The 22620-nt window shown below is 56.3% G+C and overlaps 1 protein-coding gene across 1 annotated transcript in view; it reads left to right on the forward strand.

Annotated features, from left to right (window-relative positions):
* Nucleotides 1-22620, forward strand: part of LOC140391490 (uncharacterized) — a 406857-nt gene that overhangs the window by 263759 nt on the left and 120478 nt on the right. The window contains exons 22-27 of the mRNA XM_072476012.1: nt 9152-9235; nt 10197-10280; nt 10396-10466; nt 13841-14032; nt 21404-21572; nt 22283-22375. Of these exons, the coding sequence (XP_072332113.1) occupies nt 9152-9235; nt 10197-10280; nt 10396-10466; nt 13841-14032; nt 21404-21572; nt 22283-22375 (693 nt within the window). The remainder of the gene's footprint in view (nt 1-9151; nt 9236-10196; nt 10281-10395; nt 10467-13840; nt 14033-21403; nt 21573-22282; nt 22376-22620) is intronic.

Genomic DNA, 22620 nt, shown 5'->3' on the forward strand with positions numbered 1-22620 from the left:
GCCCTGTCAGAGGGTCAGTACTGAGGGAGTGCCGCACTGTCAGAGGTCAGTACTGAGGGAGTGCCTCACTGTCAGAGGGCCAGTACTGAGGGAGTGCTGCACTGTCAGAGGGTCAGTACAGAGGAGTGCAGCACTGTCAGAGTGTCAGTACTGACGGAGGGCTGCACTGTCAGAGGGTCAGTACTGAGGGAGTGCCGCACTGTCAGAGGGTCAGTATTGAGGGAGTGCCGCACTGTCAGAGGGTCAGTACTGATGGGGTTTGCTGCACTGTCAGAGGGCCAGTACTGAGGGAGTGCTGCACTGTCAGAGGGTCAGTACTGAGGGAGTGCAGCACTGTCAGAGTTCCAGTACTGAGGGAGTGCTGCACTGTCAGAGGGTCAGTACTGAGGGAGTGCTGCACTGTCATGGGGTCAGCACTGTCAGAGGGTCAGTACTGAGGGAGTGCTGCACTGTCAGATGGTCAGTACTGAGGGAGTGCCGCACTGTCAGAGAATCAGCCTTGAGGGAGTGCTGCACTGTCAGAGGGTCAGTACTGAGGGAGTGCCTCACTGTCAGAGGGTCAGTACTGAGGGAGTGCCGCACTGTCAGAGGGTCAGTACTGAGGGAGTGCCGCACTGCCAGAGGGTCAGTACTGAGGACGTGCTGCACTGTCAGAGGGTCAGTACTGAGGACGTGCTGCACTGTCACAGGGTCAGTACTGAAGGAGTGCCGCACTGTCAGAGGATCAGCCTTGAGGGAGTGCCGCACTGCCAGAGGGTCAGTACTGGGGGAGTGCTGCACTGTCAGAGGGTCAGTACTGAGGGAGTGCCGCACTGTCAGAGGGTCAGCCTTCAGGGAGTGCCGCACTGCCAGAGGGTCAGTACTGAGGGAGTGCTGCACTGTCAGAGGCTCAGTACTGAGGGAGTGCTGCACTGCCAGAGGGTCAGTACTGAGGACGTGCTGCACTGTCAGAGGGTCAGTACTGAGGGAGTGCTGCACTGTCACAGGGTCAGTGCTGAGGGAGTGCCGCACTGTCAGAGGATCAGCCTTGAGGGAGTGCCGCACTGCCAGAGGGTCAGTGCTGGGGGAGTGCTGCACTGTCAGAGGGTCAGTACTGAGGGAGTGCCGCACTGTCAGAGGGTCAGCCTTGAGGGAGTGCCGCACTGCCAGAGGGTCAGTACTGAGGGAGTGCTGCACTGTCAGAGGGTCAGTACTGAGGAAGTGCTGCACTGTCGGAGGGTCAGTACTGAGGGAGTGCTGTACTGTCAGAGGGTCAGTACGGAGGGAGTGCCGCACTGTCAGAGGGTCAGTACTGAGGGAGTGCCGCACTGTCAGAGGGTCAGTACTGAGGGAGTGCCGCACTGTCAGAGGGTCAGTACTGAGGGAGTGCCGCACTGTCAGAGGGGCAGTACTGAGGGAGTGCCGCACTGTCAGAGGGTCAGTATTGAGGGAGTACCGCACTGTCAGAGGGTCAGTACTGAGGGAGTGCCGCACTGTCAGAGGGTCAGTACTGAGGGAGTGCTGCACTGTCAGAGGGTCAGTACTGAGGGAGTGCTGCACTGTCAGAGGCTCAGTACTGAGGGAGTGCTGCACTGCCAGAGGGTCAGTACTGAGGAAGTGCTCCACTGTCAGAGGGTCAGTACTGAGGGAGTGCCGCACTGTCAGAGGCTCAGCCTTGAGGGAGTGCCGCACTGCCAGAGGGTCAGTACTGAGGGACTGCTGCACTGTCAGAGGCTCAGTACTGAGGGAGTGCCGCACTGTCAGAGGGTCAGTACTGAGGGAGTGCCGCACTGTCAGAGGGTCAGTACTGAGGGAGTGCCGCACTGTCAGAGGGTCAGTACTGAGGGAGTGCCGCACTGTCAGAGGGTCAGTACTGAGAGAGTGCTACACTGTCAAGAGTCAGTACTGAGGGAGTGCCGCACTGACAGAGGGTCAGTACTGAGGGAGTGCCGCACTGTCAGAGGGTCAGTACTGAGGGAGTGCTGCACTGTCAGAGGGTCAGTACTGAGAGAGTGCTGCCCTGTCAGAGGGTCAGTACTGAGGGAGTGCCGCACTGTCAGAGGGTCAGTACTGAGGGAGTGCCTCACTGTCAGAGGGCCAGTACTGAGGGAGTGCTGCACTGTCAGAGGGTCAGTACAGAGGAGTGCAGCACTGTCAGAGTGTCAGTACTGACGGAGGGCTGCACTGTCAGAGGGTCAGTACTGAGGGAGTGCCGCACTGTCAGAGGGTCAGTACTGAGGGAGTGCTGCACTGTCAGAGGGTCAGTACTGAGGGAGTGCCGCACTGTCAGACGGTCAGTACTGATGGGGTTTGCTGCACTGTCAGAGGGCCAGTACTGAGGGAGTGCTGCACTGTCAGAGGGTCAGTACTGAGGGAGTGCAGCACTGTCAGAGTTCCAGTACTGAGGGAGTGCTGCACTGTCAGAGGGTCAGTACTGAGGGAGTGCTGCACTGTCATGGGGTCAGCACTGTCAGAGGGTCAGTACTGAGGGAGTGCTGCACTGTCAGATGGTCAGTACTGAGGGAGTGCCGCACTGTCAGAGAATCAGCCTTGAGGGAGTGCTGCACTGTCAGAGGGTCAGTACTGAGGGAGTGCCTCACTGTCAGAGGGTCAGTACTGAGGGAGTGCCGCACTGTCAGAGGGTCAGTACTGAGGGAGTGCCGCACTGCCAGAGGGTCAGTATTGAGGGAGTGCTGCACTGTCAGAGGGTCAGTACTGAGGAAGTGCTGCACTGTCGGAGGGTCAGTACTGAGGACGTGCTGCACTGTCAGAGGGTCAGTACTGAGGGAGTGCTGCACTGTCACAGGGTCAGTACTGAAGGAGTGCCGCACTGTCAGAGGATCAGCCTTGAGCGAGTGCCGCACTGCCAGAGGGTCAGTACTGGGGGAGTGCTGCACTGTCAGAGGGTCAGTACTGAGGGAGTGCCGCACTGTCAGAGGGTCAGCCTTGAGGGAGTGCCGCACTGCCAGAGGGTCAGTACTGAGGGAGTGCTGCACTGTCAGAGGGTCAGTACTGAGGAAGTGCTGCACTGTCGGAGGGCCAGTACTGAGGGAGTGCTGCACTGTCAGAGGGTCAGTACAGAGGAGTGCAGCACTGTCAGAGTGTCAGTACTGACGGAGGGCTGCACTGTCAGAGGGTCAGTACTGAGGGAGTGCCGCACTGTCAGAGGGTCAGTACTGAGGGAGTGCTGCACTGTCAGAGGGTCAGTACTGAGGGAGTGCCGCACTGTCAGACGGTCAGTACTGATGGGGTTTGCTGCACTGTCAGAGGGCCAGTACTGAGGGAGTGCTGCACTGTCAGAGGGTCAGTACTGAGGGAGTGCAGCACTGTCAGAGTTCCAGTACTGAGGGAGTGCTGCACTGTCAGAGGGTCAGTACTGAGGGAGTGCTGCACTGTCATGGGGTCAGCACTGTCAGAGGGTCAGTACTGAGGGAGTGCTGCACTGTCAGATGGTCAGTACTGAGGGAGTGCCGCACTGTCAGAGAATCAGCCTTGAGGGAGTGCTGCACTGTCAGAGGGTCAGTACTGAGGGAGTGCCTCACTGTCAGAGGGTCAGTACTGAGGGAGTGCCGCACTGTCAGAGGGTCAGTACTGAGGGAGTGCCGCACTGCCAGAGGGTCAGTATTGAGGGAGTGCTGCACTGTCAGAGGGTCAGTACTGAGGAAGTGCTGCACTGTCGGAGGGTCAGTACTGAGGACGTGCTGCACTGTCAGAGGGTCAGTACTGAGGGAGTGCTGCACTGTCACAGGGTCAGTACTGAAGGAGTGCCGCACTGTCAGAGGATCAGCCTTGAGCGAGTGCCGCACTGCCAGAGGGTCAGTACTGGGGGAGTGCTGCACTGTCAGAGGGTCAGTACTGAGGGAGTGCCGCACTGTCAGAGGGTCAGCCTTGAGGGAGTGCCGCACTGCCAGAGGGTCAGTACTGAGGGAGTGCTGCACTGTCAGAGGGTCAGTACTGAGGAAGTGCTGCACTGTCGGAGGGTCAGTACTGAGGGAGTGCTGTACTGTCAGAGGGTCAGTACGGAGGGAGTGCCGCACTGTCAGAGGGTCAGTACTGAGGGAGTGCCGCACTGTCAGAGGGTCAGTACTGAGGGAGTGCCGCACTGTCAGGGGGTCAGTACTGAGGGAGTGCCGCACTGTCAGAGGGGCAGTACTGAGGGAGTGCCGCACTGTCAGAGGGTCAGAATTGAGGGAGTACCGCACTGTCAGAGGGTCAGTACTGAGGGAGTGCCGCACTGTCAGAGGGTCAGTACTGAGGGAGTGCTGCACTGTCAGAGGCTCAGTACTGAGGGAGTGCTGCACTGCCAGAGGGTCAGTACTGAGGAAGGGCTCCACTGTCAGAGGGTCAGTACTGAGGGAGTGCAGCACTGTCAGAGTTCCAGTACTGAGGGAGTGCTGCACTGTCAGAGGGTCAGTACTGAGGGAGTGCTGCACTGTCAGAGGGTCAGTACTGAGGGAGTGCTGCACTGTCATGGGGTCAGCACTGTCAGAGGGTCAGTACTGAGGGAGTGCTGCACTGTCAGATGGTCAGTACTGAGGGAGTGCCGCACTGTCAGAGAATCAGCCTTGAGGGAGTGCTGCACTGTCAGAGGGTCAGTACTGAGGGAGTGCCTCACTGTCAGAGGGTCAGTACTGAGGGAGTGCCGCACTGTCAAAGGGTCAGTACTGAGGGAGTGCCGCACTGCCAGAGGGTCAGTATTGAGGGAGTGCTGCACTGTCAGAGGGTCAGTACTGAGGGAGTGCCGCACTGTCAGAGGGTCAGTACTGAGGAAGTGCTGCACTGTCGGAGGGTCAGTACTGAGGGAGTGCCGCACTGTCAGAGGGTCAGTACGGAGGGAGTGCCGCACTGTCAGAGGGTCAGTACTGAGGGAGTGCCGCACTGTCAGAGGGTCAGTACTGAGGGAGTGCCGTACTGTCAGAGGGTCAGTACTGAGGCAGTGCCGCACTGTCAGAGGGTCAGTACTGAGGGAGTGCTGCACTGTCAGAGGGTCAGTACTGAGGGAGTGCTGCACTGTCAGAGGCTCAGTACTGAGGGAGTGCTGCACTGCCAGAGGGTCAGTACTGAGGACGTGCTGCACTGTCAGAGGGTCAGTACTGAGGGAGTGCTGCACTGTCACAGGGTCAGTACTGAGGGAGTGCCGCACTGTCAGAGGATCAGCCTTGAGGGAGTGCCGCACTGCCAGAGGGTCAGTGCTGGGGGAGTGCTGCACTGTCAGAGGGTCAGTACTGAGGGAGTGCCGCACTGTCAGAGGGTCAGCCTTGAGGGAGTGCCGCACTGCCAGAGGGTCAGTACTGAGGGAGTGCTGCACTCTCAGAGGGTCAGTACTGAGGAAGTGCTGCACTGTCGGAGGGTCAGTACTGAGGGAGTGCTGTACTGTCAGAGGGTCAGTACGGAGGGAGTGCCGCACTGTCAGAGGGTCAGTACTGAGGGAGTGCCGCACTGTCAGAGGGTCAGTACTGAGGGAGTGCCGCACTGTCAGAGGGTTAGTACTGAGGGAGTGCCGCACTGTCAGAGGGGCAGTACTGAGGGAGTGCCGCACTGTCAGAGGGTCAGTATTGAGGGAGTACCGCACTGTCAGAGGGTCAGTACTGAGGGAGTGCCGCACTGTCAGAGGGTCAGTACTGAGGGAGTGCTGCACTGTCAGAGGGTCAGTACTGAGGGAGTGCTGCACTGTCAGAGGCTCAGTACTGAGGGAGTGCTGCACTGCCAGAGGGTCAGTACTGAGGAAGTGCTCCACTGTCAGAGGGTCAGTACTGAGGGAGTGCCGCACTGTCAGAGGGTCAGCCTTGAGGGAGTGCCGCACTGCCAGAGGGTCAGTACTGAGGGAGTGCTGCACTGTCAGAGGCTCAGTACTGAGGGAGTGCCGCACTGTCAGAGGGTCAGTACTGAGGGAGTGCCGCACTGTCAGAGGGTCAGTACTGAGGGAGTGCCGCACTGTCAGAGGGTCAGTACTGAGGGAGTGCCGCACTGTCAGAGGGGCAGTACTGAGGGAGTGCCGCACTGTCAGAGGGTCAGTACTGAGAGAGTGCTACACTGTCAAGAGTCAGTACTGGGGGAGTGCCGCACTGACAGAGGGTCAGTACTGAGGGAGTGCCGCACTGTCAGAGGGTCAGTACTGAGGGAGTGCCGCACTGTCAGAGGGTCAGTACTGAGGGAGTGCTGCAGTGTCAGAGGTTCAGTACTGAGGGAGTGCAGCACTGTCAGAGGGTCAGTACTGAGGGAGTGCTGCACTGTCAGAGGGTCAGTACTGAGGGAGTGCCGCACTGCCAGAGGGTCAGTACTGATGGGGTTGCTGCACTGTCAGAGGGCCAGTACTGAGGGAGTGCTGCACTGTCAGAGGGTCAGTACTGAGGGAGTGCAGCACTGTCAGAGTGTCAGTACTGACGGAGAGCTTCACTGTCAGAGGGTCAGTACTGAGGGAGTGCCGCACTGTCAGAGGGTCAGTACTGAGGGAGTGCTGCACTGTCAGAGGGTCAGTACTGAGGGAGTGCCGCACTGTCAGAGGGTCAGTACTGATGGGGTTTGCTGCACTGTCAGAGGGCCAGTACTGAGGGAGTGCTGCACTGTCAGAGGGTCAGTACTGAGGGAGTGCAGCACTGTCAAAGATCCAGTACTGAGGGAGTGCTGCGCTGTCAGAGGGTCAGTACTGAGGTAGTGCTGCACTGTCAGAGGGTCAGTACTGAGGGAGTGCTGCACTGTCATGGGGTCAGTACTGAGGGAGTGCTGCACTGTCAGAGGGTCAGTACTGAGGGAGTGCCGCACTGTCAGAGGGTCAGTACTGAGGGAGTGCTGCACTGTCAGAGGGTCAGTACTGAGGGAGTGCTGCACTGTCATGGGGTCAGTACTGAGGGAGTGCTGCACTGTCAGAGGGTCAGTATTGAGGGAGTGCTGCACTGTCAGATGGTCAGTACTGAGGGAGTGCCGCACTGTCAGAGGATCAGCCTTGAGGGAGTGCTGCACTGTCAGAGGGTCAGTACTGAGGGAGTGCGTCACTGTCAGAGGGTCAGTACTGAGGGAGTGCCGCACTGTCATGGGGTCAGTACTGAGGGAGTGCTGCACTGTCAGAGGGTCAGTACTGAGGGAGTGCTGCACTGTCAGAGGGTCAGTACTGAGGGAGTGCTGCACTGTCAGAGTGTCAGTACTGAGGGAGTGCCGCACTGTCAGAGGATCAGCCTTGAGGGAGTGCCGCACTGCCAGAGGGTCAGTACTGAGGGTGTGCTGCACTGTCAGAGGGTCAGTACTGAGGGAGTGCCGCACTGTCAAAGGGTCAGTACTGAGGGAGTGCCGCACTGTCAGAGGGTCAGCCTTGAGGGAGTGCCGCACTGCCAGAGGGTTAGTACTGAGGGAGTGCTGCACTGTCAGAGGGTCAGTACTGAGGAAGTGCTGCACTGTCGGAGCGTCAGTACTGAGGGAGTGCTGCACTGTCAGAGGGTCAGTACTGAGGGAGTGCTGCACTGTCAGAGGGTCAGTACTGAGGGAGTGCCGCACTGTCAGAGGGTCAGTACTGAGGGAGTGCCGCACTGTCAGAGGGGCAGTACTGAGGGAGTGCCGCACTGTCAGAGGGTCAGTACTGAGGGAGTGCCGCACTGTCAGAGAGTCAGTACTGAGGGAGTGCTGCACTGTCAGAGGGTCAGTACTGAGGGAGTGCCGCACTGTCAGAGGGTCAGTACTGAGGGAGTGCCGCACTGTCAGAGGGTCAGTACTGAGGGAGTGCTGCACTGTCAGAGGGTCAGTACTGAGGGAGTGCCGCACTGTGAGAGGGTCAGTACTGAGGGAGTGCCGCACTGTCAGAGGGTCAGTACTGAGGGAGTGCCGCACTGTCAGAGGGCCAGTGCTGAGGGAGTGCTGCACTGTCAGAGGGTCAGTACTGAGGGAGTGCTGCACTGTCAGATGGTCAGTACTGAGGGAGTGCTGCACTGCCAGAGGGTCAGTACTGAGGAAGTGCTGCACTGTCAGAGGGTCAGTACTGAAGGAGTGCTGCACTGTCAGAGGGTCAGTACTGAGGAAGTGCCGCACTGTCAGAGGGTCAGTACTGAGGGAGTGCCGCACTGTCAGAGGGTCAGTACTGAGGGAGTGCTGCACTGTCACAGGGTCAGTACTGAGGAAGTGCTGCACTGTCAGAGGGTCAGTACTGAGGGAGTGCCGCACTGTCAGAGGGTCAGTACTGAGGGAGTGCTGCACTGTCAGAGGGCCAGTGCTGAGGGAGTGCTGCACTGTCAGAGGGTCAGTACTGAGAGAGTGCTGCACTGTCAGAGGGTCAGTACTGAGGGAGCGCAGCACTGTCAGAGGGTCAGTACTGAGGGAGTGCCGCACTGTCAGAGGGTCAGTACTGAGGGAGTGCTGCACTGTCACAGGGTCAGTACTGAGGGAGCGCAGCACTGTCAGAGGGTCAGTACTGAGGGAGTGCCGCACTGTCAGAGGGTCAGTACTGAGGGAGTGCTGCACTGTCAGAGGACCAGTGCTGAGGGAGTGCTGCACTGTCAGAGGGCCAGTACTGAGGGAGTGCCGCACTGTCAGAGGGTCAGTACTGAGGGAGTGCTGCACTGTCAGAGGGTCAGTACTGAGGGAGTGCCGCCCTGTCAGAGGGTCAGTACTGAGGGAGTGCATCACTGTCAGAGGGTCAGTACTGAGGGAGTGCCGCACTGTCAGAGGGTCAGTACTGAGGGAGTGCCGCACTGTCAGAGGGTCAGTACTGAGGGAGCTCCGCACTGTCAGAGGGTCAGTACTGAGGGAGTGTCGCACTGTCAGAGGGTCAGTACTGAGGGAGTGCTGCACTGTCAGAGGGTCAGTACTGAGGGAGTGCCGCACTGTCTGAGGGTCAGTACTGAGGGAGTGCCGCACTGTCAGAGGGTCAGTACTGAGGGAGCTCCGCACTGTCAGAGGGTCAGTACTGAGGGAGTGCCGCACTGTCAGAGGGTCAGTACTGAGGGAGTGCCGCACTGTCAGAGGGTCAGTACTGAGGGAGTGCTGCACTGTCAGAGGGTCAGTACTGAGGGAGTGCTGCACTGTCAGAGGGTCAGTACTGAGGGAGTGCCGCACTGTCAGAGGGTCAGTACTGAGGGAGTGCTGCACTGTCAGAGGGTCAGTACTGAGGGAGTGCTGCACTCTCTGAGGGCCAGTGCTGAGGGAGAGCAATGGATTTCTAACCAAGTTTTATCACTTGTTGTTGCAGTGTCTCCTGTGGATTGTCGAAGTTTACCGGGACTGCCTGGACCAGCTGGACCTCGGGGTTACCCAGGGGAATCTGGATTGAAAGGTCAGTTTGTGTTTGACGAGGTTGGGCTGTGGGGGGATGGAATGTGGGGGATGGGGTGTAAGGGTTGGGGGTTGATGGGTGATGGGGTGTGGGGGGGGGGGATTGGGGATGGGGTGTGGGGGGTGATGGGGTGTTGGGTGGATGGGGTGTTGGGTGGATGGGGTGTGGGGGATGGGGTGTCGGGGGTGATGGGATGTTAGGTGATGGGGTGTGGGGGTGGGGTGTGGGGGATGGGGTGATGGGGTGTTGGGTGATGGGGTGTTGGGTGATGGATGTGGGGGATGGGGTGTGGGTGATGGGGTGTGGGGGATGAGGTGTGGGGTGTGGGGGATGGGGTGTGGGGGATGGGGTGATGGGGTGTTGGGTGATGGATGTGGGTGATGGGGTGTGGGTGATGGGGTGTGGGGGTGGGGGATGGGGTGTGGGGGATGGGGTGATGGGGTGTTGGGTGATGGATGTGGGTGATGGGGTGTGGGTGATGGGGTGTGGGGGTGGGGGATGGGGTGTGGGGGATGGGGTGATGGGGTGTTGGGTGATGGGGTGTGGGGGATGGGTTGTGGGGGATGGGTTGTGGGGGATGGGTTGTGGGTGTGGGGGGTGATGGGGTGTTGGGTGATGGGGTGTAGGGTGTGGGGGGATGGGGTGTGGGGGATGGGGTGTGGGGGTGGGGGATGGGGTGTGGGGGGTGGGGGATCCACCCCTCAGCTGGTGTGAAGCATAAAACCCAGCCCAGGGGCTGGCAGGTGTGGAACTCTCTTCTGCAAAAGGCGATTATTGTTCCGCCAATTGGTCAGTTTGGATGGATTTGCGTTGGCCAAGGCATTCCGGGATTTGGGAGCGAGGTGGGTGGATGAATGGAAATCAGCCAGGATCTGACAGAATAGTGGAATGAAGGCTCTATTAACCGAATGGCTCCTCCCATCCCAACATGGTCTCTTTAACAGTCTGGATTTCCTTCCAGGTGGCAAGGGTGATACGTGCTTCCATTGTAACTTCACCGCCTTAACTGGGCCAACGGGACCCCAAGGTCCTCCTGGACGATCAGGTGAGTGAGCCGCAGAAACTCATCTCCAGCCAAAAAATTCTGGTTTTGTCAACGGATACAAACCCCACCAACAGGTTTCATTTCTGCAAATTCCTTTGTTCCTGGTGTTTCGCAGGTGATCCCGGAATTCCAGGTCTGAAAGGAGACCATGGTGCACCAGGAAGAGCGGGATTCCCAGGCCAGCCTGTAAGTAGCTGCAGTGTTGAAGCTGCTGTTGGATCCTCAACAGAAATGGGGGCGGCGGAGTGGCGGGTGGGGGTGGGGTGGGTGGTGAGGTAGGGTTGGGGGGGTGGGTGGATGCGTGGGGTGGGTTGGGATGTGGTGGGCTGGGGGGCGATGGGGTGGGGGTTGGTGGAGTGGGGGTTGTGGGGTGGGGGGTGGTGGGGTGGATTGTGGGGTGCAGGTGGTGGGGTGGGGGTGGGTAGGTGGGGGGTGGGGGTGGTCGGATGGGGTGGGGTTGGGGTGGGGGTGGGGGTGGTGGGATGGGGTGTGGGTGGTGGGGTGGGTTGTGGGAGGTGGGGTGCAGGTGGTGGGATGGGGGTGGGTAGGTGGGGGTGGGTAGGTGGGGAGTGGGTGGTGGGGTGGGGGTGCGGGTGGTGGGGTGGGGGTGGGTAGGTGGGGGTGGGGGAGGCGGTGGGTAGGTGGGGAGTGGGTGGTGGGGTGGGGGTGCGGGTGGTGGGGTGGGGGTGAGTGGGTGGGGGTGGGGGAGGCGGTGGGTAGGTGGGGAGTGGGTGGTGGGGTGGGGGTGCGGGTGGAGGGGTGGGGGAGGCGGTGGGTAGGTGGGGAGTGGGTGGTGGGGTGGGGGTGCGGGTGGAGGGGTGGGGAGGCGGTGGGTAGGTGGGGGTGGTGGGGTGGGGGAGGCGGTGGGTAGGTGGGGGTGGGGGTGGGGTAGGGTTGGGGGGTGGGTGGATGCGTGGGGTGGGTTGGGATGTGGTGGGCTGGGGGGCGGTGGGGTGGGGATGGATGGGGTGGGGGTTGGTGGAGTGGGGGTTGTGGGGTGGTGGGGTGGATTGTGGGGTGCAGGTGGTGGGTTGGGGTGGGGGTGGGTAGGTGGGGGGTGGGGGTGGTGGGATGGGGTGTGGGTGGTGGGGTGGGGGGTGGGTAGGTGGGGGTGGGGGTGGTGGGATGGGGTGTGGGTGGTGGGGTGGGTTGTGGGAGGTGGGGTGCAGGTGGTGGGGTGGGGTGGGGGTGGGTAGGTGGGGGTGGGTAGGTGGGGAGTGGGTGGTGGGGTGGGGGTGCGGGTGGTGGGGTGGGGGTGGGTGGGTGGGGGTGGGGGAGGCGGTGGGTAGGTGGGGAGTGGGTGGTGGGGTGGGGGTGCGGGTGGTGGGGTGGGGGAGGCGGTGGGTAGGTGGGGGTGGGGGTGGTGGGGTGGGAGAGGCGGTGGTAGGTGGGGGTGGGGTGGTGGGGTAGGGGAGGCGGTGGGGTGGGTGGTGGGGTGTGGGAGTGGGTGGTGGGGTGGGGGAGGCGGTGGTAGGTGGGGGTGGGGGTGGGGTGGTTGGGTAGGGGAGGCGGTGGGGTGGGGAGTGGGTGGTGGGGTGTGGGTGCGGGTGGTGGGGTGGGGGAGGCGGTGGGGTGGGGAGTGGGTGATGGGGTGGGGTGGGGGAGGCGGTGGGTAGGTGGGGGTGGGGTGAGGGTAGTGGGGTGCGGGTTGGTGGAGTGGGGGTTGTGGGGTGGGGGTGGTGGGGTGGGGGTGGTGGGGTCGGTTGTGGGAGGTGGGGTGCGGGTGGTGGGGTGGGGTTGGGGTGGGGGTGGGTAGGTGGGGGTGGGGGTGGTGGGGTGGGGGAGGCGGTGGGGTGGGGAATGATGTCGGGGGGTGGGGGAAATCTGGGCCCCAGTGGGGTGAGTGTGAATCTCCGGATCACAGGGATTGGTTCAGGTGATGATACAGATTCATGGGAAACGATGAAGGAGGGAAAGAGGAACAAGAGGATCGGAGATAAATAAGATGAAGAAGGTTGAAAGGGGCTCTGGTGGACGATATACACCAGCATCGAGCAGATGGGCTGAATTGCCTGTGTCTGTGTTGTAAGTTTGAAGCAATTCATTGTAAATTTAGAGCAGTTAGTTCCTTAAACCCACAATCAATCTTCAAAATGTTTCACAAAGGAGTGACAAAGTGACCTCTGTGATGGATCAGAGTGAGCATCACACTGTCAACGGGTCAGTACTGAGGGAGTGCCGCACTGTCAGAGGGTCAGTACTGAGGGATCGCTGCACTGTCAGAGGGTCAGTACTGAGGGAGTGCCGCACTGTCAGAGGGTCAGTACTGAGGGAGTGCTGCACTGTCAGAGGGTCAGTACTGAGGGAGTGCCGCACTGTCAGAGGGTCAGTACTGAGGGAGCGCCGCACTGTCAGAGTTTCAGTACTGAGGGAGTGCCGCATTGTCAGAGGGTCAGTACTGAGGGAGTGCCGCACTGTCAGAGGGTCAGTACTGAGGGTGTGCTGCACTGTCAGAGGGTCAGTACTGAGGGAGCGCTGCACTGTCAGAGGGTCAGTACTGAGGGAGTGCCGCACTGTCAGAGGGTCAGTACTGAGGGAGCGCTGCACTGTCACAGGGTCAGTACTGAGGGAGTGCTGCACTGTCACAGGGTCAGTACTGAGGGAGTGCCGCACTGTCAGTGGGTCAGTACTGAGGGAGCGCCGCACTGTCAGAGGGTCAGTACTGAGGGATCGCTGCATTGTCAGAGGGTCAGTACTGAGGGAGTGCTGCACTGTCAGAGGGTCAGTACTGAGGGAGTGCTGCACTGTCAGAGTTTCAGTACTGAGGGAGTGCCGCATTGTCAGAGGGTCAGTACTGAGGGATCGCTGCACTGTCAGAGGGTCAGTACTGAGGGAGTGCTGCACTGTCAACGGGTCAGTACTGAGGGAGTGCCGCACTGTCAGAGGGTCAGTACTGAGGGAGTGCCGCACTGTCAGAGTTCCAGTACTGAGGGAGTGCCGCACTGTCAGAGGGTCAGTACTGAGGGAGTGCAGCACTGTCAGAGAGTCAGTACTGAGGGAGTGCTTCACTGTCAGAGGGTCAGTACTGAGGGAGTGCCACACTGTCAGAGAGTCAGTACTGAGGGAGTGCTGCACTGTCAGAGGGTCAGTACTGAGGGAGTGCTGCACTGTCAGAGGGTCAGTACTGAGTGAGAGCCGCACTGTCAGAGGCTCAGTACTGAGGGAGTGCCGCACTGTCAGAGGCTCAGTACTGAGGGAGTGCCGCACTGTCAGAGGCTCAGTACTGAGGGAGTGCCGCACTGTCAGAGGGTCAGTACTGAGGGAGTGCCGCACTGTCAGAGGGTCAGTACTGAGGGAGTGCCGCACTGTCAGAGGGTCAGTACTGAGGGAGTGCTGCACTGTCAGAGGGTCAGTACTGAGGGAGTGCTTCACTGTCAGTGGGTCAGTACTGAGGTAGTGCCGCACTGTCAGAGGGTCAGTACTGAGGGAGTGCCGCACTGTCAGAGGGTCAGTACTGAGGGAGTGCTGCACTGTCAGAGGGTCAGTACTGAGGGAGTGCTGCACTGTTGGAGATGACAGATGGAGAATGGATGACGATAACAGCTTTTTGTTTCTTCCAGGGAGCTGATGGGCTTCCTGGCCCCAGAGGAATTCCAGGCTCGAAAGGTGAGGCAGGCGATATCCAAACTTTACCTGGAGTGAAAGGAGGTCGAGGTGACCATGGCTTCCCGGGTTCTCCAGGTGTTCCTGGTCTGGATGGATTACCTGGTAAAGATGGTCCTCCAGGAATCCCAGGATTCAAAGGCGAACCAGTAAGTACAGCGAGGAATCTGCTCAGTGATTCAATCCGGATATCAGGACATTGACTTTCAACAAAGAGAATCTCAGTTAATTTATTGTTATCAATCTCAATCAGCTCCTCTACAGGGAAGACAGATGCAAAAACCCGTTTAATTTATCCGCCATAGCCTTCCTATTACACTCCCGGAGCAGACCCCAACAGTAGCTCGCACTCTGGACCAAATTTTATTGTCATTTTGTCAGACTGTGAGGAAAGGATTCCTCGCTCCAGCAGGGATTTCACACACAATAGGGATATGGTAAATTAAAACAAACTTCATTACTGACACAGTATTGAAATATCTTTAACATCACACAACAAAACAGCTTACAATTACCCCTTAAACAATGCTTACTAACAAAGACAATGAAACACTCGCTCCACTTGCTATTGTTTACCTCCACTCAAGGAAAGTCCATCTCAGGTCTCAATCCACTTTTAAATATAGTTAGCAGACTCAGGAATACTTGCTGTTAAGAGATGTGTCAGATAAACCTCTTTGGAGAATGATCCTTTAGGAAACAGCTTGCAGAATCTTGCCTTTTCAGAAATCCCTATTCCGTTCACAGGCAAAAATATTTTTAACAAAACTGCTGGGAGAGACGAAGGTAGTCTGTTCACAGACAGATCCAAAACTGAATCGATCCTTCAGAAACTGCTTTCGCCCCTGGCTCCTCCCATTAACTACATCATCCCACTAAACTCAACATAATGGCCCTACGTACCTACTCCCCAGGTACCCTCTTCATATAAACAAATTTCCATTAGCCCAAACTTTTATGATGCTTTAATTGCACCTTGTCTTGCAAACCAGGATTTTTAGAAACAATGCTGCAGCAGTCTCACGCACAAACCCAGGCTTTTAACCTTTACTGCACCAAATATCGATAATACAATATACCTGAAATCCCTACATTCATCACACTATTTTCCATTGCTAATTTCCCAGATGCACTTAGTCCAGAACCAATGCTCACTTTGTTAACTCTTTTCTTCTTTAAATATCGAGAGAAATCCTTGTTGCCTGTCTTTATAATACTGGCTAGCTTTCTCTCATACTCTAGTTTTCCCTTTCCTTCCTTATCAATCTTTTTGGCATTTTTTGATGTTCTTTAAATTCTTCCCAATCTTTTGACCCGCCACTCATCTTAGCGCAAACATATACTTTTTCTTTAAGTTTAATACTGCTTGGAGATTTGTGGCCAGTCACAGCGACGGGATCTGGTGCTGCCACCGATGGTGCAGCCTGCCACAGGTTTCCCGACAGCGAGGGGTCCATTCAACAGGAAACTGCCCCGCTGACAACGTCGGGGCCAGAAGGTCCCACTGCCGGCCAATAGCAGACCCCCTCCCACTGCCACGAAACGCGTGGTGGGCTGTACGGTAAACCCCACCCACTGTTTTGAACATTTTTATTTAACCACAGATAATGGCCCCTCTTCTTGGAGTGTCTCTCTCCCATTGCAATGTGTCTATTCTGGCTATTCTGAAATAGCCCTTTAAATGTTTGCTGTTGGACATCTATCTCTCCCTGAAGCACACTTGTCAAACAAAGACCAAAGAACAAAGAGAAGTACAGCACAGGAACAGGCCCTTCGGCCCTCCAAGCCCGTGCCGACCATGCTGCCCGACTAAACTAAAATCTTCTACACTTCCGGGGTCCATATCCCTCTATTCCCATCCTATTCATGTATTTGTCAAGACGCCCCTTAAATGTCACTATCGTCCCTGCTTCCACCACCTCCTCCGGCAGCGAGTTCCAGGCACCCACTACCCTCTGTGTAAAAAACTTGCCTTGTACATCTACTCTAAACCTTGCCCCTCGCATCTTAAACCTATGCCCCCTAGTAATTCACCCCTCTACCCCGGGGAAATATCTCTGACTATCTACTCTGTCTATGCCCCTCATAATCTATCAGGTCGCTGATGTGTTGGGTGTTCTGGATCACATACAGATCACCAACACTTGAAGTAGTGCAACACTATTTTATTAAAAGGTTAACTATTTAAACATACTTGAACTGTGGGTAAATACGATACCAGCTTTAACTAAAGACCTTTGCCTTGTCCTAACCAGTTGATGCACTCAGCACATGGTGAATGTTTATGCTGCAGGCTGTGAGCTCTGTCCTCCTAGCTAGCTGCTACTCGAATGCGCGGGAACTCTGATGCCCCCTGTCTTTATAGTGCGTGTGCTCTAACTGGTGATTGGCTGCGGTGTTGTGTGTGTTGATTGGTCCCACTGTGTGTCCATCAGTGTGTGTCTGCACCATGATATACTGGTGTATATTATGACAGTCGCTTCAGTTCACCTTAGCTAACTCTGCTCTCATGCCAACATCATTGCCCTGATTTAAGTTTACAATTCTAGTCTCGGACACACTCTTCTCTCTCTCTCAAACTGAATGTATAATTTAATCACATTCCAATCACTGCTTCCCAGGGGTGCCTTCACGGTGAAGTTATCAATTAATCCTAATTCATTGCTCAATAACCAGATCCAATATAGCCAGCCCTCTGATTGGCTCCAGTGTTGTACAAAGAAACTATCCTGAAAACTATTTTGATGAACTGCTCATCTAGACGACCTTTATCCTTTTTTTTCTAATTTAGAGTACCCAATTTTCTTTTTCCAATTAAGGGGCAATTTAGCGTGGCCAATCCCCCTACCCTGCACATCTTTGTGTTGTGGGGGCGAAACCCACACAGACACGGGGAGAATGTGCAAACTCCACACGGACAGTGACCCAGAGCCGGGATCGAACCCGGGACCTCAGCGCCGTGATGCAGCAGTGCTAACCACTGTGCCACCGTGCTGCCTATCTGGTGTTCACAGTCTAGATGAAATCTAAATCCCCCATGATTATTGCAGTATTTTTCTGACAAACTCCCATCATCTCCACCTTTATACTCTGTCCTCCCTCCCCTCCCCTCCTCACAGCCCTCCCCTCCTCACTCCCCTCCCCTCCTCACTCCTCCCTCCCCTCCCCTCCTCACTCCTCCCTCCCCTCCCCTCCTCACAGCCCTCCCTTCCTCACTCCCCTCCCCTCCTCCCTCCCCTCCCCTCCTCACTCCTCCCGCCCCTCCCCTCCTCCCTCCCCTCCCCTCCTCACTCCTCACTGCCCTCCCCTCCTCACTCCTCTCCCTCCCCTCCTCACTCCTCTCCCTCCCCTCCTCACTCCCATCCTCACTCCCCTCCCCTCCCCTCCTCACTCCCCTCCCCTCCTCACTCACTCCTCACTGCCCTCCCCTCCTCACTCACCTCCCCTCCTCACTGCCCTCCCCTCCTCACTCCCCTCCCCTCCCCTCCCCACTTCCCTCCCCTCCTCACTGCCCTCCCTGCCTCACTCCCATCCACTCCCCTCCTCACTCCCCTCCTCACTGCCCTCCACTCCTCACTCTCCCCTCCACCTCAGACGCCCACACTCTGTCCGGCTCTGCATTCAGTGCCGGTCACACACAGATTATCGATCTGAGCCTCGATACCTCGAGCCGGAACCAGTTCAAACCAGTTGCCTTCATTCACTCCCTCTGCTGCTGCCAGTAGATAGGCCACTGGATGAGACTAGAAGTTCGACAAACAGACAGACAGAGAGACTCGCTCCCAGACAGAGAGACTCGCTCCCAGACAGAGAGACTCTCCCCCAGACAGAGAGACTCGCTCCCAGACAGAGAGACTCGCTCCCAGACAGAGAGACTCGCTCCCAGACAGAGAGACTCTCCCCCAGACAGAGAGACTCTCTCCCAGACAGAGAGACTCTCCCCCAGACAGAGAGACTCGCTCCCAGACAGAGAGACTCGCTCCCAGACAGAGAGACTCGCTCCCAGACAGAGAGACTCTCCCCCAGACAGAGAGACTCTCTCCCAGACAGAGAGACTCTCCCCCAGACAGAGAGACTCTCCCCCAGACAGAGAGACTCGCTCCCAGACAGAGAGACTCTCTCCCAGACAGAGAGACGCAGCTCCAGACAGAGAGACTCTCCCCCAGACAGAGAGACTTGTTCCCAGACAGAGAGACTCGCTCCCAGACAGAGAGACTTGTTCCCAGACAGAGAGACTCTCTCCCAGACAGAGAGACTCGTTCCCAGACAGAGAGACTCGCTCCCAGACAGAGAGACTCGCTCCTAGACAGAGAGACTCGTTCCCAGACAGAGAGACTCGCTCCCAGACAGAGAGACTCTCCCCCAGACAGAGAGACTCTCCCCCAGACAGAGAGACTCTCTCCCAGACAGAGAGACTCTCCCCCAGACAGAGAGACTTGTTCCCAGACAGAGAGACTCGCTCCTAGACAGAGAGACTCGTTCCCAGACAGAGAGACTCTCCCCCAGACAGAGAGACTTGTTCCCAGACAGAGAGACTCGCTCCCAGACAGAGAGACTCTCCCCCAGACAGAGAGACTCTCCCCCAGACAGAGAGACTCTCTCCCAGACAGAGAGACTCGTTCCCAGACAGAGAGACTCTCCCCCAGACAGAGAGACTCTCCCCCAGACAGAGAGACTCGCTCCCAGACAGAGAGACTCGCTCCCAGACAGAGAGACTCTCCCCCAGACAGAGAGACTCGCTCCCAGACAGAGAGACTCGCTCCCAGACAGAGAGACTCTCCCCCAGACAGAGAGACTCTCCCCCAGACAGAGAGACTCGCTCCCAGACAGAGAGACTCGCTCCCAGACAGAGAGACTCTCCCCCAGACAGAGAGACTCTCCCCCAGACAGAGAGACTCGCTCCCAGACAGAGAGACTCGTTCCCAGACAGAGAGACTCTCCCCCAGACAGAGAGACTCTCTCCCAGACAGAGAGACTCTCCCCCAGACAGAGAGACTCTCCCCCAGACAAAGAGACTCGCTCCCAGACAGAGAGACTCGTTCCCAGACAGAGAGACTCTCCCCCAGACAGAGAGACTCTCTCCCAGACAGAGAGACTCTCCCCCAGACAGAGAGACTCTCTCCCAGACAGAGAGACTCGCTCCCAGACAGAGAGATTCGTTCCCAGACAGAGAGACTCTCCCCCAGACAGAGAGACTCTCCCCCAGACAGAGACACTCGCTCCCTGACAGAGAGACTCGTTCCCAGACAGAGAGATTTGTTCCCAGACAGAGAGATTTGTTCCCAGACAGAGAGACTCTTTCCCAGACAGAGAGACTCTCTCCCAGACAGAGAGACTCGTTCCCAGACAGAGAGACTCTCCCCCAGACAGAGAGACTCTCTCCCAGACAGAGAGACTCTCCCCCAGACAGAGAGACTCGCTCCCAGACAGAGAGACTCGTTCCCAGACAGAGAGACTCTCTCCTAGATAGAGAGACTCGCTCCTAGACAGAGAGACTCTCCCCCAGACAGAGAGACTCGCTCCCAGACAGAGAGATTTGTTCCCAGACAGAGAGACTCGTTCCCAGACAGAGAGACTCGTTCCCAGACAGAGAGACTCTCTCCTAGATAGAGAGACTCGCTCCCAGACAGAGAGACTCGCTCCCAGACAGAGAGACTCGTTCCCAGACAGAGAGACTCTCCCCCAGACAGAGAGACTCGTTCCCAGACAGAGAGACTCGCTCCCAGACAGAGAGACTCGCTCCTAGACAGAGAGACTCTCCCCCAGACAGAGAGAGACTCACTCCTAGATAGAGAGACTCGCTCCCAGACAGAGAGACTCGTTCCCAGACAGAGAGACTCGCTCCCAGACAGAGAGACTCGTTCCCAGACAGAGAGACTCTCTCCTAGATAGAGAGACTCGCTCCCAGACAGAGAGACTCGCTCCCAGACAGAGACACTCGCTCCCAGACAGAGAGACTTTCCCCAGACAGAGATTCGCCCGGGATAGAGAACTTATCAATATTTATCTCCCTCTAGTGACATTTTGTACCTGCAGTTTGACAGTATGGTATTTAGTGATCTTTAAGGTGCTGAGTGCAATAATTTATTGTCCATTCTGTACTGGGACCTGGAGTAAGAGGGACGGTCCCGTGCAGGCTGTATTTCTCAATCTTTGCTACATACATGTCTGTCACCTGAATTCTCTCTGTGTCCATTTGTGAGTTTATTTTGGTTGTTGTGCAGGAGGACCCTGTCGATTATTTCTATCTCTTTCTATTTTTTCACTCAGTCTCTCTGGGGTTTTCTCTCCTCTCCGTACTTCTAGACTTCTGCCCCGATGTTTCCTCGTGTGTCAGTGTCACAATTTGATATATAATGCTGCTGTGGCTTGCTGGTATATAACTGTATGTTGTTTCTGTCCTTTCCTTGCTGTGGCCCAGTTACAGCACCGTTAACCATTCCCACAGGATTGTATGAGTATCTATACCACACACCCCTTAGATTAAGTACCTTGAATTTGGTCAGTGGTCAGGGACAGGAGGCTCTGGGCAGCATGGCAGCACAGTGGTTAACACTGTTGCTTCACAGCACCAGGGTCCCGGGTTCGATTTCCGGCTTGGGTCACTGTCTGTGCGGAGTCTGCATGTTCTCCCCGTGTCTGCGTGGGTTTCCTCCGGGTGCTCCGGTTTCCTCCCACAAGTCCCGAAAGACGTGCTTGTTAGGTGAATTGGACATTCTGAATTCTCCCTCTTCTGTACCCGAACAGGCGCCGGAATGTGGCGACTAGGGGCTTTTCACAGTAACTTCACTGCAGTGTTAATGTAAGCCTACTTGTGACACGAATAAAAATTGTTATTATTAATTTCATTCGACTATGAGTGGGGCCGGTTGAGGACTCGTCAGAGTTTAGAAGGATGAGGAGGGATCTTATTGAAATTTACAGGATACTGCGAGGCCTGGATAGGGTGGACTTGGAGAGGATGTTTCCATTAGCAGGAAAATCTCGGACCCGAGGGCACAGCTCCAGACTGAAGGGACGATCCTTTAAAACAGAGACGAGGAGGAATTTCTTCAGCCAGAGGGTGGTGAATCTGTGGAACTCTTTGCCGCAGAAGGCTGTGGAGGCCAAATCACTGAGTGTCTTTAAGACAGAGATAGATAGGTTCTTGATTAATAAGGGGATCAGGGGTTATGGGGAGAAGGCAGGAGAATGGGGATGAGAAAATATCAGCCATGATTGAATGCCGGAGCAGACTCGATGGGCCGAGTGGCCTAATTCTGCTCCTATGTCTTATGGTCTTATTTTCTTGCACATTTGACGAAGAGGATGTGAATTGGGGAAATTCTCCAGCTTCTGTGTCAGGAACGTGTGTGTACAGAGTTCTGGGCAATAAGAAACAACGTGTGTAACTCCTCCTGCAGAGCAACGTGGGATCAATGTTGGTTCCATCAGCCAGTGTGGGTGTGTAGCTGACTCCGGGATGGGCGTAGCATTCTGCCAACATCTCCAGCACTTAACTGTCGTCTCAACTTGTGCAGGGAAACATTGGCTTCAAAGGTGAACGGGGTTTACCAGGGACCCCAGGATTATCGGGAATACCAGGAGATCAGGGACCTCCCGGACCTGCAGGAGTGGGCGTGACTGGATATCCAGGTGAAAAGGGCAGCCAAGGATTTCCAGGAAGTGCAGGAATTGCTGGTGAAGCAGGTAAGTTGTGGTCCATCATGCCAGCCAGCTGCAATGTGCATTCCCCAGCAGATTGAAGGGTAATCTTCCCTTTACCAATCCCATCTGTTACTAGATGGAAAATCCTCCGGAATATCAAATGTCTTCCCAGTGCATCCGATTGTGAGTTTGGAAACACAAAGATGAAACCACCAGATCAGTGAGGATACAAATATTCCGTGCGCGTCTTGCTCGGTGTCAGGGACAGCCCGTGTGATCAGCAAGGGTTGTGTGAGAACACTTAACGGCTCACGTAAGCACGTGTTTGAGCGCAGGCGTGTTTCACAGTCCGTGCTGAAAGCAAATTGCTGGGTAATTCTCTCTGTGTATCCTTCGCTCAGAGGATCGAGCAGAAAGGGGTGTGGGGGGGGGGGTGTTCTCCAAATTCGGGTGGATCAAAGTTTGATATTCCAACAAGGCCTTTCTCAAGTGTACCCTCCACAAATTCAGAAGGAACCAGAAGTGGCCGAGGACAGGAGATTTGGAAGAGCTGATGGTTTTGAGTGCACAGGGCGGACACGCTGGCTCCGTTATTCTCAGCATCAAGTTGAATGGTCATGAAAATCGACAAAAATAAACCGGCACAAAATCCTCCCTTGGCCATCTGTGTTTAGAATAGCTGCTCGGTTTATTGGAATATATTGATCATAATCATGACTGTTCCGTGCTCTCTTCTTGTTCTCTTGTAACAGGTCAGAAAGGGGCATCAGGAAATGCTGTCAATCAGCCAGGACCCCGAGGCTTTCCTGGGCCTCCAGGATTAACAGGCGAGCCTGGAAGTAGAGGTAAATTCATGCATCGTGGGAAAGGATGGTACCGTGGTAACATCACTGATTTAGTAATCCAGAGCCTCAGGCTACTGCTCCGGGGACAGGGGTTCGAATCCCAGCACCGCAACTGGGGGAATTTAAATTCAATTAATAAAATCTAGAATTGAAAACTCTGGTAATGGTGACCTTGAAGCTCTCATTGATTGTTAGAAAAAACCATCTGGGTCACTAATGTCCTTTAGGGAAGGAAATCTGCCGTC

This window comes from Scyliorhinus torazame, chromosome 15 (genome assembly GCF_047496885.1).
Source record: "Scyliorhinus torazame isolate Kashiwa2021f chromosome 15, sScyTor2.1, whole genome shotgun sequence".
NCBI classification, from domain to species: Eukaryota; Metazoa; Chordata; class Chondrichthyes; order Carcharhiniformes; family Scyliorhinidae; genus Scyliorhinus; species Scyliorhinus torazame.